The 20,786-nt window shown below is 40.5% G+C and overlaps 1 protein-coding gene and 1 long non-coding RNA gene across 2 annotated transcripts in view; one reads left to right on the top strand and one right to left on the bottom strand.

Annotated features, from left to right (window-relative positions):
• NUDT3 (nudix hydrolase 3) overlaps positions 1-4,589 on the bottom strand; it is a 112,050-nt gene extending 107,461 nt beyond the window's left edge. Inside the window, exon 1 of the mRNA XM_019738736.3 lies at positions 3,950-4,589. Within this exon, the coding sequence (XP_019594295.1) occupies positions 3,950-4,048 (99 nt within the window). The 5' untranslated portion in view covers positions 4,049-4,589. The remainder of the gene's footprint in view (positions 1-3,949) is intronic.
• A 107-nt stretch (positions 4,590-4,696) lies between these two features.
• On the top strand, positions 4,697-17,750 carry LOC109450957 (uncharacterized). Its single transcript, XR_012496541.2, has 2 exons — positions 4,697-10,923; positions 16,187-17,750. It is a non-coding gene; the product is annotated as an uncharacterized LOC109450957 (long non-coding RNA).
• Positions 17,751-20,786: the final 3,036 nt, after the last annotated feature.

Here is a 20,786-nt window from a genome sequence, read left to right as displayed (position 1 = left end):
CCAAGAGCCGCAGGGCTTTTGATGGAGCAGCCAGCTCAACAAACCCAACACTGAAGGACAGCTTCGTCCTTCCTTTTTAAAGTCTGAATGCGCAGGGAAAGCTAACTGAGATGACCCTACCAGGACTCATTTCCCCCCCAGGGTACCAACAGACCCTTTAGGATCAGCTTTAACTTGCCCAGGTACTGTGACGTCTTCTGGTATATGGTCTGCGTCACTGGCATTTCTAAGTGAGTATACCACTCTATTAGCTATTTCAACCGTCTAAAATGCCTGTGTTGCAATTACCCACCCCACTCTGGGGAGGGCGGAGTACAAGCAATCCCATCCCCAGTGTCTCTCATTTGCTGTCGTCACAGAGACTCCAAAAAACGGACAGGAGTGGGGGAAGAGGGAAAACCTCACTGGGAGTGCTTTAGGAGGGCCAAAGTTGAGTAATGTGACAAAGAGGAATGTCCTATTATCCAATATAGTGCAATAAAATCTTAAGTTTCAGTCTTCTATACTGTTTGTGGTAACATATTAATTGGAAGACATAGCATATTATTAATATAAATGTATATTCATTTGCTAATCTTTGTAAGTCCAAGATTTTGTCTTGAGTGTGCATTTATTGCTGAACTGCAAGTTGTCTTTCTCGCATATGCCACATTCATCGTACGTGACCTGTTCTATTGTACATTTTCCAGTTCTATAAAGAAAAGCAAAAACCTAAAAACATTCATGAAGTGATCTATGCGCAGAGTCCTTCCAGACTTTTAAGACCCCCTCCCTATCTTTTTCAGTTTGCTTATCCATATAATTGAGCAGTAATTTCCTTTAGTGACTTGAAATTATTGAGTCATTCCAAAGCATTTGAAATACACCATCATCCTTTTTTAATTCAAATCTCACTAGCTTACATCATATTTAATTACACGGGATAATTACAACAACAAGTACATGAACAAGAACAGATACAGAAATAAACATAACTGACTCTTTGTAATGAATGGCTGGGAGGCCACAAGGTTGGAAATATATCAGGCCCAGTGACTCGCAGAGTCAAGCGTTCAGCACACCAAGTTGGTTCAAGCGTGGGCTGAGTAAGAGAATGTTCACTGTACATCAGGTTCAAAGTACTGTAATAAATGGTAGTTATCATAAACACCCCAAACTTAAAGATTTCAATTTATCAAAATGTCCAGCACAATTAGTAAAACTCGTTAAGTCGGGGGATTTTCCTGCTGTGGTTTCTTGTTTATCAACAGGAAAAGCAGCCAGAGGTTTGAAGGAAAGGGAACTCTCATTTTCGTCATGTTGCTGGGTCTGTTTACTCCTCCATCTCGTCCACCAGACTCTAAGCTCCCTGCCTGTCTGTCCCCTTCTTAACTGTTATCACAAAACCTGACAGTGCGTGCTCAACCAACTTGCTCAGTAAACTTGCTGAGTATGTTCACACATCCTAACCTGGATCAGAAGTTCAGCTGCTATCACTGTTGGCCTATAAATAAAATTTTCTGGGGCTGAAATCTCTGCTAATATTTTCCATCTCTTTTTCTTTAAATTGTACATATGCTTCCTGACACCAATTAAATTTGTAAATCAGAGTCCTATTTAAGCTAATAATATTCTGTAAACTATTCTATCTTGATTAAAGCCATTAGTGCCCATTAAAAAATAAAATTGGGTTGATTGCCCTATTGAGTTTGAATTTCACCTTCCCGCACTGTGTGGCAACTAATACTTCCAGTTTCTAGCACTTCTATCAAGAACATGAAAGTTCTCCTGGAACTAACAAATTCTTCCCATCCAACACAATTACATAATCTGTTGAGCAGCACCCTAGAGATTACTTCTGGTCCAAAATCTCTCCCAATTAAGGGATCTCATCAAAAACTATTCAACTTTTTTGGGCAGGGAGGGATGTTTATCTTTAAATCCCACATTACAGAGTGCTGCACCCACAGTAGGCTCTTAGTACACACTTGTTTAATTGAACTGAACAAGTCTAAAATGGGCCCATTTCATTCATTGTCTGTTTCTCCCTAGGCTTTAGCGGTAACATCCACTGAATCTGTAATTAAAGATTTGCTTGAAATCTTCTGCTTATTAACCAATGTTCAAAAAGAAATTCAGTAGCGGAAACTCCACGATCAGTCAAATATATTAACAGTAATATGGGTAATGTCAATACATAATAAAACTTTAACAGAAAACGGAAAATCGAGTCTTCGTTAGTTTGCTTATGATCTGTAAAGAGTTTTCAATTTATCCAAAACGCTCATTTGTTCTCAATTTCTAGTATGATTTTTTTTCTTACCAAATAAAGTCTTGCATCATTCATACAACTAAATTATATACTTTTCTACTTATAATTGGGGTGCTCACTGACTTAACCGTAGTACTGTAGTAAGACACTACTATGCTAATTAGTTTTCCCTCCAGTTAACAGCCTGTGATTCCATCTGATTTCCTATAGTATATGATACGACAATGAAAAGAACAAAGCCTCTGGAGCAGTAAACACCACCAGTAATTTTACTTTACTCAAGCATGTATTCCAAAACGACACAATTTACAACATGGTCCTGCTTGGTGCTCCTATTACAATGCATCTGTTTTGGGGGACATTGACAACATACGCTAGGACACAAAGTATACATTTCCAAATCTGGTTCCTTCTGTTTTGCTGAAAAAGAACACACAAGACCCTCCCAACAGCACAATTAGTGCTTTATTAACCTTTTTTCAGGCACTAATTTAAATTCCCACTTCCTCCTAAATATCTCTGGACAGATACTCCTGCCAATCCATCTGTCCGTTTCATCACAGCTTCTTTTTATAACTAACGGGTCAAATTCCTTTCCCCCCATTTCAACACGATATACTGTACTTGCTGCCCTTCCACCGTAGCCCACTGCTGAATGCCTGACTATAACATATTGAATTTCACTGTCCTTCATTGTTTCCAGTTTAACTGCCATCTTACCACCATGCACACGAGAAATGCGTTCCCACAGGCATCTTATGAATTTCCAAAGCGCTATTCTTTTTACAAAACATGTTTCTTCTCCGAATTCCCTGTATCACCACAGAACCGGCTTTGAGAAGCTGAGATTCTTTTTTTACGTACCCTATGCAAAAAACAAAACAAAACAAAAAACCCCAAAACGGATTCGAAGTATTTCCACTTTGCTAGCAAATTTAATCCTAAAGGTGTTCCTACAGGGCAGGGGAGGAATGTCAGGACAAAGACCTTAAATACCACTTTTAAACATTGTAAATACCACAAAGGTCTTAAATACCCCAATTAAAATGAAAAAAATTCAGCCCAAAGATTATCTTATCAAATGTACTTTCTTATCACGCTACACCAAAAGGGCTACCCAGCGCATTGTAAAATAAACAACTGGCTCTGGCTTTTGCACAACGCCCTAAATCTTCCTAAAACCTGCCCGCCTTGGGCTCACAGACACACAGAAGCCCTCGGTAAACCCCAAAGCTGCCCGCACAGTGGACTATGTCTCTGCCACAAAGGGGCGGCCTGCGCCTCGTGCACGGCGGCCTCTCCACACATGTGCTGGGCTGACAAGTGCGGAGCTGCCCTTCCTGGATCCAAAGCTGGAGGCCAGGACCGAAAGCCACACACTCTTCCCCACCCACTGCCTTCTCCCCGCGGCTCCACTGCCGAATGACAGGCAGCCGGCTCCGAGGTGTCCCGGCTGCAGGCTGGCGCGCCTCTCGGCCCGGCCGGTGCCGAACGGCCACTCTCAGACCCACTTCCCTCCGCCCACCGTCCTTTTTCCTTCTCCCTCATCTTCGCCGAAGGAGATTCTGCCGGAACTTCATTCAGGCCGAGCCGAGAGGCCCTCCCCGCAGCCCCCGCACACCGTCCGCGGACGGCCGCGCCCCCGCGCCTGGTCTCCCGGCGGCCGCCGACCCCGGCGACCCCCGGCCGGCGCCTCACCTCTTCCTCGCTCTCGCTGCGGAAACACAGGCACGCGGCCCGCTTCTTGTAGCCGTCGCCGTCATAGGTACGGGTCTGATTCGACTTGAGCTTCATCATCCTCGGGGCCCGGGTGGGGGTACAGTGCGGGTCGCGGGAGTAGAGGGTGGGGAGCCCGCTCCAGACGGCCGCGCGCGCGCGCGCCCCTGACTCGGCCGAGGGAAACGGAGGGGGAGCTGTTTATCCGCTACGAGGCTCTGCCGCTGGTCCGCCGCGGCCTCATTCTCCCCGTCCAAGGCCTCGCGCTGCCGCCGCCGTCACAGCTGCCGTCCCCGCTGCCGCCACGGCCGCCGCCCCCTCTACCGCTGCCACCCCCGACGACGACCGCGCCGCCATCTTGGGCACGCTGCGTCAGCGGCGTAAGGCCGCGCGGGCCTGCGGGACGGCCACGCGCTCGAAGCGCAGGCTGCGTTCGGGAATCGCGACCTCCCTGTCCGCGCGGCGTAACGAGCGTCTCGAGAGGACCCAGCGACTCGAGCCGGCCGCTACGCCAGGAGCGTAGGGTGGGGTTTGGTGGGGAGCGCGCGGAGGAGAAAGGGATGCGGGAGCCGGGCTGCTCCGCCCCGCTAAGCAACGGCCTGGGTGGAGACACGGCGACCCAGCCTTGCGGCTTCGCGAGAGGGAATGCGGGGACTTTCCCAAGGTCATATCGCGGGTCCGCGGCCGGAGATGACCCAAGGTCAGGCCGACGGGGCCTTGGCCGTGCTTGTCCATCTGGCAGGGTGTGGGGGGAAGGTCTGGAAGAAAAAGTGGGATGTAATTAAGCGCAATGGAGAGTGCAACCCGAGATGCCTCGTATTAAGCACTGAAAAGGCCAGATGATGGGGGGTGGAAGTGGGGTGAGGGGCCACGTTGGGAGGGTGGTGCACGTTTCACTGACATCCAGAAGCGGTGGAAGTCTTAGGGGCTGGGGTCATCTAGTCCATTAGAAAGAACGAATGTTTATCCTGAAATCCTTTATTCGTGCAATAAAGCATATGTTTCCGCTTAATGTAAACACGAAGATCAGAAAGGAAGATATATGTATGTGTGTGTGACTGTGTATGTACACACATAATGCAAATTATAAGGCACCATCGTTTTTAGCAATAAGTGAGTATATATTGAAGATATCAAACAGATTCTCCAAGGAAAGATGTACAGCCAGACACTCTTGAGCAAGGAAAACTGGAGTAAGCATATGAATGTTAGCAGCCCAGACCAAACCTAGTGTCATGCCAATGCCCTAAACATATTGAAAATCCTGTGTAGGATTTGTCTGTGAATTGCTTATTACCCTTTTTAAATTTGCTTGTATTTAACATAGTAAAAAATGATCAGAATTTGAAACCAAACAAACATAGGTTGGAATCTCAATTACATCATTTACCTTTACGAACGAGAAATAATAAACCTACTTGGCTCCTGGCACATAGTAGGTACTCAGTACATTGCAGCTATTATTGACGTTTCAGTTAATTTCAGTCATTTGTCATAACAGAATTCCCAAAATCTCGGTCATTTTGGATGTCTTTCTAGCTTTCTCCTTTGCTATTGTGTCTCTAACTTAAAGTAAAAAAGAAGAAAACAGAAGTTCTGACTGTAAAATACTATAACATGCACATTGTCAAAAATTTGAAAAATACAGAGAGCTAAAAATACTAAATCATGGATGTCTTTGAGCACATTCTGTAGAGATCTGTATCATGCTTTTATTCCCTGGTCTTTCCCCCCACGTCATTAAGTCTTTTAAAATACCATTTCTAATTACTGCCTAATAGTCCATCATAGGGTTGTACCATCAATTATTTTATCATTTTCCCGTTGTTAGAAGCTTAAGTTTTATCCTCTGTTTCTTTAGAACAGCAATGAACATCCCTGTACGTAAATCCTTGTCTCGAGGTGTGATCAAACAATATAGCGAATGTTTAAATTTAAAAAAATTATTACAGTAAAAGACACATTGCCATGAATCCCCCTCAGAATACTTCCCCTCGCTTCAAACACACTGATCCCATGGTTCTTGCCACTTTCTGAAGCTGTTCTGGAAGTCCTCTTTCATGAATGTCTTTAGTTGCTCTGTCGTGGCTGCCTCAATGTCCTGAATGGATTCAAAACGTTTACCTTCCACGGTCATTTTGACTTTGGGGAAGAGCCAAAAGTCAAATGATGCCAGATCCGGTGAATAAGGTGGATGAAGACGCACCATAATGTTTTTATTTGACAGGAATTGCTGTACCAGAAGCGATGTGTGACACGGAGCCTTTCAATTGTGATCAAAACATACGGTGAATGCTGCTGCTAAGTGGCATCCAATGGAAAGGCAGGGATCTTCAATATGGGAAGCAGCGCACTGAACCTTAGTAACAGTGTGTGACAAGTTTCAACTTGTTAAGTGCAGTCAGTCGGGTGTGAGCTACAGTGGAGAGAAGGTGTGTTTTAAAGTGTGTTGTAAATCATCCTCCATCATGACAATACTCCATGTCACACGTCGTTTCTGGTATATGGCAATTTCTGTTAAACAAAAACATCACGGTGTGTCCTCATCCACCTTATTCACCGGATCTGGCACCGTGTGACTTCTGGTTCTTCCCCAAAGTCAAAATGATTCAGGACATCGAGGCAGCCACAACAGTGCAACTAAAGACACTCATGGAAGAGGACTTCCAGAACCACTTCAGCAAGTGGCAAGAATTATGGGATAAGCGAGGGGAATTAATGGCAATGTGTCTTTTACTGTAATAATTTTCTTTTTTATTTAAACATTCACGGTATTGTTTGATCACACCTCGTAAATTCCCAGAGGTAGATCCAGTGGGTTAGGAACATATTTATGGCTCTTACTGCCTGGTGCCAAAGCCTTCACAGAAAAGTTATAGTACAATCACACCAGCAGCTACACTGTACTATCTGCCACTTTCTTAAGGTTGAGAGAATTGCAAATGGCATTTCAGGTTTTGGTACACAAGAGTAAAGATAGTAAGCAAGTTAGATTATAAACTCCTTAAGGGCAGTCTTGTATCATTTACCTTCATATCTCCATCTCCTAGCACAAGGCCTTGTCCAAAATAAGAGCTCAGTAAATGTTGATTGAATAGATGGATGGAGGTTTCTGTTGGTTTCTAATTCCTTCCCCAGCTTTTTATGGGCCTGTTTAGTTGCAAGAGCCGATAAGATCACTCCAAGATCCCTTGCCTTAGTAGTAATAATTACTTTCCCTTGTTCAGGAAACAACCAAGGGATCCCAACCTTTCCTGGAAGACAATGGGGAAATACTAAATTTAAATTCATAAAGAAAAATTATACAGTAGTCCCCCCCTTATCTGTGGTTTTGCTTTCCGCAGGTTCAGTTACCTACAGTCAACCACGTTTGGAAAACATTAGATGGAAAATTCCAGAAATAAACAGTTCATAAGTTTTAAATTGCACTGGCCTTTCCTTTGTCCAGTGTCTACACACTATATACACTACCCTCTGTTAGTCACTTAGTAACTGTCTGGATTATCAGATCAACTTGTGGTATCCCAGTGCTTGTGTTCAAGTAACCCTTCTTTTACTTGACAATGGCCTGAAAGAGCAAGCATACAGCAGGTCCTTGAATAACGTCCTATCATTGCTGAGATGCCAAAGGAACTTAACTCTCGTTTATATCAATTAGCCTACGGTAAAATGGTTTCATTATATGTTTTTCACTTAAAGTCACAGAACCTATCGATAACTTTAAGGGAGGACTTACTGTAGTGATACTGGCAATTTGAATATGCCAAAGAAAAGCCATAAAGTGCTTCCGTTAAGTAAAAAGGTATGTCTGTACTGCATAGGAAAAAACAGTATATATAGAGTTTGGTACTACCTGTGGTTTCAGGCATCCACTGGGGGTCCTAAAACGTATACCCCGCAGATAAAGGGGGAACCCCTATACTTATTAACATACTATTCCACTGAAATGCTTCTCTGGAAGTCCTGTGCAAAAAAACTAATATGTAAAATGTTGCCTATTTCCTTATGACCACAGTAAAGAGGTATCTATTCAGGTGCCTAAGCCAGCAACCTGGGAGTCATTGATGTATCTCTTACCTTCCACCTGCTGATAATAAAACACCATTGTTTCTGCCTTCTTGACTTCCTCAACCCCAGACCCTTCCCTCCTTGACATTGCTGACATTCCCTCCTTTCTGACATTACTTCATTAGGATTGCCCCTCTTGCCTCTTCCTGGCTCCCATCCAGACCTCCCTTCAATCCCATTCACCCACTGCAGCAAGAGGAATCCTTCACAAATGTAGATCTAAGTCATGGCCTTGATTAAAACCCTATAGTTGTTCCTCTGTGCTTTGAAGTTAAAATCCAAATTCTACCAGGAGATACAAGACCGTGTTGGAGCTGGCTGTGCTAACCTTACCCTGTAGTCATTCTGAACTACCTACAGTTTCTTGAACCTCTGGACAACCTTCCAAGTCTTGAACGTGCTTCCCTGTTGTCTGGAGGGCTCTTTTTCCAAGACCCTCACATACTCCATTGTCCCTCCCTTCCCATCCAGAGAGAGGCCAAATTATATTTATCCTTCAAAACTCAGATTAAAAGGCACCTCCTCCTGGAAGCCCTCCCTAACTGTCTCTATGCCTCCTGTTGGCCTGGGTTTGTCCTGCTTTATGATGTTATTTGTCACATAGTGTTGTGTGAGGACAGAGCCCCAGAGAGTAGTTTCCAGGCTCTCGGCCTCACATAGAAAAGTGCTGGCTCAGGTAGTAAATGGCCATCAACTGTGATTGGCTGGCCATCAGCTGTGGCTAGTTGGCCATCAGAGGTAACCAGTGAGCCACTGGGCACTAATATAACTGCCATGGCTATGCTAGCAAAAAAATGGGGGCTAGCAAGAAGATGGTGGCTGAGCTAACAAGAGTGGATTGCAGAGAGGCGGATGCCACCAGAGAGAATATAGTGGTATGACTCCCCCATCTATGGCTCCGTGGGTGTTCCTTTTTGGCCTCACCATATCCTGCATTCTCTTGTGGGGAGCAGGAGCAGAGACCCCGCCGGACACCCCGCACGACATGTTGTCATTGGTTTCTTGCCAATCTCACATTTCAGACTTGTTCAGTATTGAAAAGAATCCATTCTATCTAAACTGATATGTAGATTCAACACAATTCCTCTAAAAACACCATCAGATTATTTCCATACATATATGCAAATGAAAGGATATGGAATAGCCAAAAAAATCTTGAAAAAGGACAGATTTGGAGGATTTATGTTACCTAAGTTAAGTGACAGTCATCAGGACAGTGAAATAATGGAGTGCAGACAAGCTAATAGATCAATGGAAGAGAATAGAAAACGCAGAAATAGACCCACACTTATATGATTATTTGATTTTCAACAAAGACACTGGGGCAATCTACTGGAAAAAGGACAGACTTTAAAATAAATGGCGCTGGAATAAATGGATACCCATAGGGAGAAAATGAACCATGTCTCCTACCTCACACCATATACAAAGATTAATTCAAGATGGATCATAGACATTAACATAAAAATTAAAACCCTAAAGACATTTGTGGGAAACATAAGATATCTTCATGACTTAAAAGGTAGATAGGTTAAGAAAGCAATAACCATAAACGGAAATAGATAAATTTGACTTCCTCAAAACTAAAACCTTCAGCTCATCAAAAGACATCATGAAGAGAATTAACCTAAAAAGACAAATAACCTAATTTTAAACTCAGCAAAAAGATAGCCTTTTCAACAAACGATGCTAGGACATCCATTAGCAAAAAAATTAACTTCAGCCCAAGTCTCATCCAAAAAGCAAATCAAAGTGGATCATGGATTTAAATGTAAGACATAAAATTTTCAGGAAAAAAACATGGAAAAATCTTCAGATCTAGTGCTAGGCAGACTTCTTAGACTTAACAAAAACATGATCTATGTAAGAAAAAATTGATAAATCGGATTTCATCAAAATTTAAATATTCTGTGAAAGACCCTATTAAGATGAAAAGACAAGCTCAGACTAGAAGAAAATATTTGCAAACCACATATCTGACAGAGAACTAGTATCTCGATAAAGAACTCTCAAAACACAACAGTCAAAAAATAGAACAAAACAAAATCCAATTAGAAAAATGGGCAAAAGACATGAACAGACATTTCACCAAAGAGGATAGACAGATGGCAAATGCATAGGAAAAGATGTTCAATATCAGTAGCCATCAAATTAAAACCTCAATGAGATCTTACAACAAACCTATGAGAATGACTAAAATAAACAATAGGGACTAACACTAAGTGCTGGCAAAGGTGCAGAGAAACTGGATCACTCAGACATTGCAGGTGGAAATGTAATGTGGTACAGTCACTCTGGAAAACAGCCTGGAAGTTTCTTAAAAACATGCAACCTTATAACCTAGCAATTGTACTCCTGGGCATTTTTCCCAGAGAAATGAAGATTTATGTTTACTCAAAAACCTGTACATAGGGCAGCCGGATGGCTCAGTTGGTTAGAGTGCGAACTCTGAACAACAGGGTTGCTGGTTCGATTCCCACATGGGCCAGTGAGCTGCGCCCTCCACAACTAGATTGAAGGACAACTTGAAGCTGATAGGCCCTGGAGAAACACACTGTTCCCCAATAAAAATTTTTGAAAAGACCTGTACATAAATGTTTATAGCTGCTTTATTTGTGATAGCCAAAAACTGGCAACAATCCAGATGTCCTTCAATGAACAAACAGTTAAATAAATTGTGGTGCATTTAGTGACGCATCCAAACCATGGGATATTACTCAGCAACAGAAAGGAACCAACTATTGAAACAGGAAACGATCTGGATGAATCTTCTGAAAATTATGCTGTGTGAATAAAGCTAATCCCTCCCTTCTACCAGGTGAGGATACAATGAGAAATCTGCAACAGACCCTGACCGTGCCGGACTCGGACTTCTAGCCTCCAGAACTGTGAGAAATAAACTTCTGTTGTTTATAAGCTAAAAGAAAACAACTGAAAAAGCTAATCCCCAAAAGCTTACATACTGTATGATTCCATTTAATATAATTTGTGAAATAAAACTATAGAAATGGAGTTGCCATAGATGAGGAGGTTATCAGGGTGGGAGGGAAGTAGATGTGGCTATAAAAAGGCAACATGAGGGACCTTTATGATGATGAAAATATTCTGTATCTTGACTATGTCCATATCAGTATCCTGGTTGTGATATTGTTTTGCAAGATTTTATCTTCAAAATACAGTTTTGCTAGATGTTACCATTAGGAGAAACTGGGTAAATGGTACACCGCCTCTCTCTAGTCTTTCTTATAATTGCATTAAAATCTACAAGTATCTCAAAATTAAACGATTACTTTTTTTTGAGTGTTCAATTTTATTTTTTCCAGCTTTGTGGAAGTATAGTTGACATAAAAATTTAATTTTTAAAAAAATTGGGCAAAATATATAACAGATACTTCATAGAAAAAGATATAAGGAATGGCCAATAAGCACCTTAAAAGTGTTGAACCTCTTTAGTCATTAGAGAAATGCAAATTAAAACCACATGAAATACACTAGAATGGCTAAATTTTAAAATAAAGAAATGTAAAAGACTGACAACATCAGATGTTGGTAGAATGTGGAGCGACTGTAACTCTCATACATTGTTGGTGAAAATGTAAAATGATACAACCACTTTTGAAAACTGCTTGACAAGTCCTCAAAAAGTTAAAAATATACCTATCCTATGACCCAACAATTCCACTTCTAAGTATTTGCCCAAGGGAATTGAAAATACATGTCCACAAAAAACTTGTATAAGACTGTTCATAAAGCCAAAAGTTGGCAACATCCCAGGTGACCATCAATAGAAGGATAGATAAACTAACTGTGGTATAGCTGTACAGTAAAATATTACTCACCCACCCAAAGGATATTTTTCATCCACCCAAAGGAACGCACTACTGATACACATACTTGTATATCAACATGGATGAATCTCAAAAACATTATGTTGAGTGGAAAAGCCTTACACAAAAGAGTCGTGCTATGCAATTCCATTATGTGAAGTCCTAGAACATGCTAAACTAATCTTTTGGGGGAGGGGGACAGAACAATGGTTGCTTTGTGAATATGGAGGATGGGGATTAAATGGAAAGGAATGAGGGCACTTTCTAGAAGTATAGTAAAATTCTATATTTTAATAGAAGTTTTGGTTACACAGGTCACATAGTCACAACACAGTGCGAAAGTATACTTAAGATTTGTGTATTTCATGTGTGTAAATAATATTGATCTATAAATTGATAATATCCAAATATCCATGCTGAAGTATTTAGGGGGTAAAGTACTACTGTCTGCAATTTATTTGGACATGTATTTAAAAAATAAGATGTATTAGTGGATGGATATATGGATGAACAGATGGATGGATAGTGAAGAGATAAGTGATAAAAATGGTATAGTAAAATGCTAATACTAGAATCCAGGTGGTGGGAATGTAAGTGTTCACTATAAAATTCTTTATTGAATTTCACAATAAGTGGCTATATTTTTATTAAAAACATTGGTTAAAAATGAACCATAACCTCTGTATCACTCCACACACAAAAATTAATCTGAAGGGATCATAGACCTAAGTGTAAAACCAAGACACATAAAGCTTCTAGAAGAAAGTATAGGAGAATATCTTCATGACCTTAGAATAGGCAAAAACTTTTCAGAGGCTACAAAAAGCACAAACCATAAAAGGAAAAACTTGATGATTGGATTTCATTAAGTCATAGTCTGCTCATCAAAAGACACCATTGAGAAAATAGAAAAGGCTAGAAAACACTATATATATATATATATATATATATATATATATATGTAATCTTAGATGACTGGTATCCAAAATATATTTTAAAATTTACAATAAAATAAAAAAATTAAAAAATATATATTTTTAAAGGGAAAACAGACACACACAGAGGGGAGACCATGTGAAGACACAGGGAGAAAATAGCCATCCACAAGCCAAGGAGAGAGGCCTCTGAAGAAACCATCCCACTTATACCTTGATCTTGAACTTCCAGCCTCCAGAACAGTGAGGAAACAAATTTCTGTTGTTTAAAAAAAAGAAGAGGAAAATATAATTAAACAGATGCTTTACAAAATAAGATATTAAAATGTCCAACAAGCACATTAAAACGTGCTTAAGATCATTAGTTATTAAGTAACTGTAAATTAAAACTGCAATGAGATACAACTTCACACGCACTAGAATGAGTAAAATAAAAAAGACAACAGCAAGTACTGGCTATGATGGGGAGCAACTGCAACTGATACAGTGGTTGTGTAATGGTTGTACTGTGAAACAACCACTCTAATGAACTATTTGGAAATTTCTTATTAAGTTAAAGACAGGCCTAGTCTATGACCCAGCAATTCCGCTCCTAGGTATTTACCCCAAAAAAGTGAAGACAAATGTTCACAAAATACTTGCACAAGAATATTTATGGCAGCCTTACTCATAATAGTCCCAAACTAGAAGTAGCCCAAATGTCAATACGAAATGGATAAATAGTGGTTTATTATGGAATAAATGGAGTAAAACTCAACAATAAAATAAAAAACTACTGATACCTATACCACTACAGATAAACCCAAAAACATTATAAGTGAAAAAAGCTAGTCATAAAAAAATATATATATACTATATAAATCCATTTATACAAAATCTAAATATAGATCGAACTAATCTAGAAATCTGACAGTGGTTGTAGGAGGGTTGAGGAAGGAATTGGCTGGAAAAGGGCAGAAGAAAATATTCTGGGGGGATGAAAATGTTTTTTTCTCTTGTTTTGGGCAGTAGTTATACAGGAGTATGCAATTGTCAAAACTCACTGAATATCTAAGATCTGTGCATTTTATTGTATATTCATTACATTTCAATTAAGAAGTCTAAAAATCAATTATTTTAATACCCCAGCAGAAAACAAGTAGAAAGTAAAATTAAACAATTCCACTTAAAATACCATAACAATATTTAGTAAGAAATTAAACAACACTTTGCACTAAAAATTATAAAACATTGAGAGATACCGAAAAAGAGCTAGATAAATGGAGAGATGTACCATGTTACTTGATACTTGATAATGTTAAGAAGTCTCCCCAAAATTGATCTATATTCAAAGCCATCCCAATAAAAATCATGGCAAGCTTCTTTTCCTTAGAAATTGACATAGAAATTTTAAAATTTACATAGAAATGTAAAATTTACATAGAAATTTTACATAGATTCTAAAATTTACATAGAAATGTAAAAGACCCAAGAATAGCCAAAACAATCTTGGAAGAAAAGGAAAAGCTGGAGGACTCACCTGACTTTAACATTCTAAAATCACAGTAATCAAGACTGTGATTCTGGTCTTAGGATAGACATGAAATGATATAGAATAGAGTCCAGGAATCAATCCACACTTGTACAATCAACTGATTTTCAATGAAAATGCCAAAGCAAATCAATGGGGAAAGGAAAATATTTCAACAAAAATGTTGGAACAAATTCGTATTCATATGAAAAATAATGAATCTTGACCCCACCTTACAGTATACACAAAAATTAATTTGAGATGGATCATAAACCTAAATGTAAAACCATAAAACTTTTAGAAACAAAATCGCGGAATATTTTTGGCCCTGGGGGTAGGCAGGGATTTCTTATTATAGCAGGACCCAGAAAGTGGTAATAATAAAAGAAAAATGTGATAAATTAAACTTCATCAAAGTTTAAAAACTCTGCTCATCACAATACCTTTAAGAAAATGGATTAAAAAGCCACAGACTGTAAGAAAGTATTTATAAAACATATTACCGATAGAGAACTTGTATCCAGTATATATAAATAACTCCTGTCATTTAATAATAAAAAAGACAACTTAAAACTGGGCAAAGTACTTGAACAGACACGTCACAAAGAACAATATACAAATGGCCAATAAGCTCAAGAAAAAATGCTCAACATTATTGGTAATCAGTGAAATGCAAATTAAAAAACTAAAACGAGACATCACTACATCTCTATTAGATGTGGCTAAACTTAAAAAGACTGACAGCATCAAATGTCAGTGAGGATGTTGAGTAACTGGAACTCGCATACATTGCTGTTGAGAATATAAAACAGTACAAACACTTTAGAGAACTGCTTGACAGTGTCTACTAAAGTTAACATATATCTACCTAATAACCAAGTGATTTCACTCCTGGGGGTATTTACCCAGCATAGTAGGCAGAATAATGGACCCCCAAAGATGTCCATTGTAATCCCCAGAACCTGTGAATACATTACCTTACATGGGAAAAGGGTCTTTGCAGATGTGATTAAGGGTCTCAAGATGGGGAGACTATTATCCTGTGTGACCTGGCTGGGCCCAGTGCAATCAAAAGGGCTCTGATAAGGGAAAGAGGGAGACAGGAGAGTCAGAAACAGAGATATGATGAAAGTAGAGGTCAGAGAGAGATTCAAACATGCTACCCTGCTGACTTTAAGATGGAGAAAGGGGCCATGGAATGCAGGTGGCTTCTAGAAAAGGCAAGGAAACAGATTCTCCCCAAAGCTGCCAGACGAATGCAGCTATGCTGACACACTTTGGAATTCAAACCACAAAAATTGTAAATTTGTGTGGCTTTAGGCCGCTTAGTCTGTACTTATTTGTAACAGCAGCAACAGGAAATTAATGCACCTAGGAAAAATGAAAACACGTCACAAAAACACTTGTATAAAATGTTCACAGCAGCTTTATTCACCATAGCCAAACAACACATATGTCCATCTGTGATAGTGGATGGATGAACTGGGAAGAGACAGGAGAGAATTTTATGGGAAGTGAAATGTCCTGGGTCTTGATAGAGGGGTCAGTGCCCTCCAGCCAAAACCTAAGAATATGCCTATAGTTGAACAAGGTTGGGTTTTTTGCTCCTTGCAATGGAGAACATATTGCAAGGAATGTGAAGCATAGAGTCCCAGTAAGGTGTTAAGAATGAGTTACCATATTTTTTCGTGTATAATGCACTCCTGTGTACAATGTGCACCCACATTTTTGGCCCACACTTTCAGGGAAAAATTTTTCATTTTTACTTTTCAATTCAAATTGTTATTGTTTACATTTAGGTACTTGCTTTTGTATTATAAAGGAATTTTAGCATTTATTTTATTATTTTTTAAACTTTCATTTATTTGTTTTTTTCCAGGACCCATCAGCCCCAGGCCACACAGTTGGTTCTATCTAGTTGTGGAGGGTGCAGCTCACAGTGGCCCATGCGGGGATCGAACCGGCAACCTTCTTGTCAAGAGCACTGCGCTCTAACTAACTGAGCTAACGCCGCCCCTAGCATTTATTTTTTTTTACATATTATGGTACAAAAAATTTTACCTAACAAATAATTACAAAATACAGGAACAGACACAAGGTACAAGAAATTTTATGTACCGGTAACACATTTATGATATTTACACATAATAAAAGGCCAAGAACTCTTCGTCGTCGTGCAAGTTCCTCATTAAGTTCAACAAAACCGATGATCATATTCCAGAGTATTATTTTGCATATGGATATCGTTATTGATTTCTAGAGTTACACTTTTAACTCATAAGCATAAATAAAAGAATTAAAAACATTTGTATAGATACAGAATTAGTACTACCCATCTATAATGCGTGTCCTTATTTTTCCCTCAAATTTGGGCAAAACCTGTGCATTATACATGGCAAAATACAGTATTTTAGGATTTGGGTTTGTGTTAGGAGATTTGGGGGAGGTGTTAAGGAAGCAGGGCTTTGCTCTGGATTGGCTGCTGTCAGGAAGCAGGGTGATTCTGTGATTATCAAAAAATGTTCTTTCGAAGGAGGGAGGAATGACAGTGGCTAGAGCTACGACGGGTGGAGAAGCAGCTGTCACTCATATTAGCTGGGAGAGCAGGGATGCTTTCTAAAGCTGTCTTGATTTTTTTGTCTACTTTATCAGAGTCACAACGTGACCTTTTTCTGATGTTGATGACGTCGTTTATGTCTAGCAGGAAAATGACAGGCCTCGCTGTGAGCACCAGGCCAACCTCAAACATGCCGAGACCCAGCGGAAAGGCTCAGGCCAGTTCCTGGATGACAGGGGCTGCTTTTCTCTTGCTCAGGGGTTGAGTTACATGGTTGTGTCCATTTGCCAAAAGGGTAGAGTTAAGATTTGTGTATTTCAATGTCCATTTTACCCAAAACGTATTAAAAAAATCAAAACGAATAAATAAACTGTAGTACAGCCACGTAATGGATTACTGCTCAGCAACGAAAGGGAACAAACTAGCGATACGTGCAACATCATGGCTGAGTCTCAAGACATGTGGCGCGAAAGAAACCAGACACAAAAGAGGTCACACTGTAGGGTTCCATTTATCTAATATTCCGGAAACAGCAAAATGACAGACCAAAAATGGGTTACCAGGGTATTGACCACAAAGGGGCAGCGTGGGGAACTTTTTACGGTGATGGAAAAATTCTATAGCTCTGCTGTGGTGGTGGTTACACAACTCTATCTGTTTATCACAACTCAGAACCGTATTCCTAAAAAGAATGAATTTTACTGCATGTAAATTAGATCTCAAACCTGACTTAAAAATAATAATCAGGTTGGGGGTGAGAGGGATCGATGTAACAGGAGCAACATTGATGACTGGTGAAGCTCGGTGGTGGGTAGATGGCGATTTATTAGATCTTGTGTTCATTTGATAATGTTTGAAATTTTCCGTAATAAAAAGTTGTGGGTTTTTTTTTGTTTGTTGTTTTTACTTTAATGGAAAGGGAAATATCTGTGTGATGGAGGCAAAGATATCAGAGTCAGTTGACTGCTCATCCCCTCAGTACACTTTCTGCACATTAATGAACTGATGCCCCTAGATTCTCAAACTGATCTGCTTTTCATGCACTGAAATAAACTACAACTATTTACTTTGACATTTCTTGCTGGCACTCCTTAGAATTTTTTAGTCATCTGATTCGTAGCTTTCGCCAATTTCGCTCCCTTTTAAGGTCTCCTTATTCCTTCAGCTTAGGTATCCTCTCCCATTTAATATTTACTTATTTTTAAAGATGCCCTTTTCTTCACAATGGCCTCTTTGATATGTCAGTAAACCATGCAGGGCTTATTTTTCAGTGGCTGTTCTTTTGGATTTGTGCCATGCATTTATCACGGGCTTCCAATAAAGCACTTTTAAATAGAAATGGGCTCCAGGCTTTCTATGGGCTGTAACTTTTTTTAAACAATTCCTTTCATTTCTCTCCCTTAGTGCCCTCATTCTGTCCTAGTTTCCCTTTCTAAAACTGAGCAATCAAATGATGGATTTCCCCCCTCCCTTTCCCGTTAGCAGGCTGAATGTGTATTGTGGTCACTATTGACTGAGTGGTTTACCCATGACCACTCGCTGCCCCAGTGTGGTCACTGCACAGACCCAAATTCAGGTTACTGTTTCCTGCAGTGGGGTGAGGGTGTGTGTGTGTGTGTGTAAGTATTTGCCAAGCAGCCAGCACTCCTGCTCATATCGGTCCTCACCTTTATACTGTTAATTGGCTCACTGTCATCCAAAGGATAAAATCCAAACTTTTCACACCTATTGGAGTGGCTAAAATAAAAATGACTGAAGAGACGACTGGTGAAGATATGAAGCAACTGAAACACACACACTGCTGGTGGGAATGTAAAACGATACAGCTACCTTAGTAAACAGTGGCAGTTCATCAAAATGTTAACCGTAGAGTTACCATATGATCCAGCAACTCCATTGCTAGGTATTTACCCAAAAGAAATGAAAATATGTGCCTGCACAAAAACTTGTACAGGAATGTTCACAGCAGCTTTAGTCACAATAGCTCCAACTGGAAACAACCCAAATGCCCACCGACAGGTAAATGGATAAAAAACTGGTCTATCCATATAATGGAATACCACCCAACAATGAAAAAGTGCTACTATACGGTACATGCAGCAACACTGATGAATCTGAAAACAACGATTCTAGGTAAAAGGAGCCAGACTATAAAGAGTGAATACAGTGTAATTCCATTTTTATCAAACTCTAGAATGCAAACTAATCCATCCTGACGGAGAGCAGAGCCTTGTTTTGGCCTGGCAGTGGGGATGGGGTGAGGGATTACAAACTAAGAAGGAAACTTTTTGAATGATGGATATGTTCATTATCTTGATTTCATGGATATATAAATATATATATGTCAGAATTTATTAGATTGTACACTCTAAACAGATGCACTTTATTGGATGTCAATTATACCTCAATAAAGCTGGAAAAATAAATAAAAGAATAAAAATAATACATACTCCTGGGCCAGCCACCATTATTGCTTCATGCTGTCTCAGTCCAAAATGTTAAGATAAGTTCAGATGGTCACAGAGACCCACTATGGGAAGCCTTCCCCTGGATAATATTTGCTCCCCTTCTTCCCACAAGCCACAAATAAAACTCGGCTATCACCACTAAGCCACCTACCACTTAGCGTATGTTTCTAGATCTGTCTTTCCTAATTCTAGTAGAACCTCCATAGTAAGTATGCATCTCAGTCACTTTTGCATTTCCACCAGTTTAGGTTTGCAGAGATTTTTTTTTTTTTTTGCACAAGTGTTCTTTCCATAGAAGGGGCAACATCTCAGGGACACCTCTTCACAGGACGTCATTCCTACAGCTAACAGTTGCAGAGAAGCTACTGCATGTGAATGACTGAGCTAGGCCCCCAGAGTGGGGCTGTGACAGCGAGCAAACACACGGGTGTCCCAGCAGTTCCCACACAGCCTGCTAAATCCGGACCTGCGGGCACTAACTGGAGGGCAACACACCTGACTCTGAAGTAGGCGTGGTTTCGTCAGGAGAGGCTTCTTAGAAGTGGTATTTCATCTAAATCACGAAGAATGAATAAGAGCCCCAAGTGGGGGTGGGGTGGGGTGGCAGTTTCTCTGGAAAATGAATGCTGCATGCACAAAAGCTGGAGCTGAGATAGAACCTGAGCTAGGTTCGCAGGATTCTGGAATTTGGAGCCTTGTTTTCGTAAGCAGATGCAAAGTTGTGATGAACCTGTTAGGCCATGAAAGGAGTCTGGCATTTGTCTAGTGTCTGGAAGACAATACGGAAGGCAATGCGGAGCTTTTGAAGGACTCTAAGCTGGGGAATGAATACCTTGTTCATATTTGTTTCCAAAAAATAATCTTGGCTGTGGCACAGAGAGTGGTTGGAAATGAAGCAAAGTTAGAGGCAGAAAACCTCTTAACGACAGCTGTGGTTCTGGGGAAATGAATGCCAGTCTGAGGCAAAGTTGGGGAGGGAGAGTTGAGGCAGGAGGATGTTACTTATGCCCCCACCCCCAGCCCAGTCACCTACTTGCCCACAGACCACCAGCTTCCTTCCACAGCATGGTAAAACCAAGTCCTTGTTCTGAAAGCCTAACCAGAACGCCATCTCTCACCTAGATCACTGATCCTGCCTGAGAGCCACGAGTGTGTTACATTCATTGGAAACGTAGCCAAAACTATTGTCCCAGAATTGAGAGCCAGTCTCTCATCTGGGGGCTTTGAAACAATTGTCTTAATTAGCGCCATCAACAAGATTCTTGTCTCCCATCTCACTTCTCCCAGATCTAAGAAGTGAAAGGATTGATCACTCCTTTCTAAAGGTTCGGCATTAAAGCTGAAGAGGTAGGAGCCCATGACCCCTCATTGCTATGGGGCTACTACCGGCTGCATTCCCAAACCTTGGAGAAGTGCTTGGGCACAGGTGGGCCTGTATCCTAGTACAGCAAGCC

The sequence above is a fragment of the Rhinolophus sinicus genome, chromosome 2 (genome assembly GCF_057876585.1).
Source record: "Rhinolophus sinicus isolate RSI-liver-muscle chromosome 2, RSI-T2T, whole genome shotgun sequence".
Lineage (NCBI taxonomy): Eukaryota > Metazoa > Chordata > Mammalia > Chiroptera > Rhinolophidae > Rhinolophus > Rhinolophus sinicus.
This window is presented reverse-complemented; position numbering and strand designations above follow the sequence as displayed.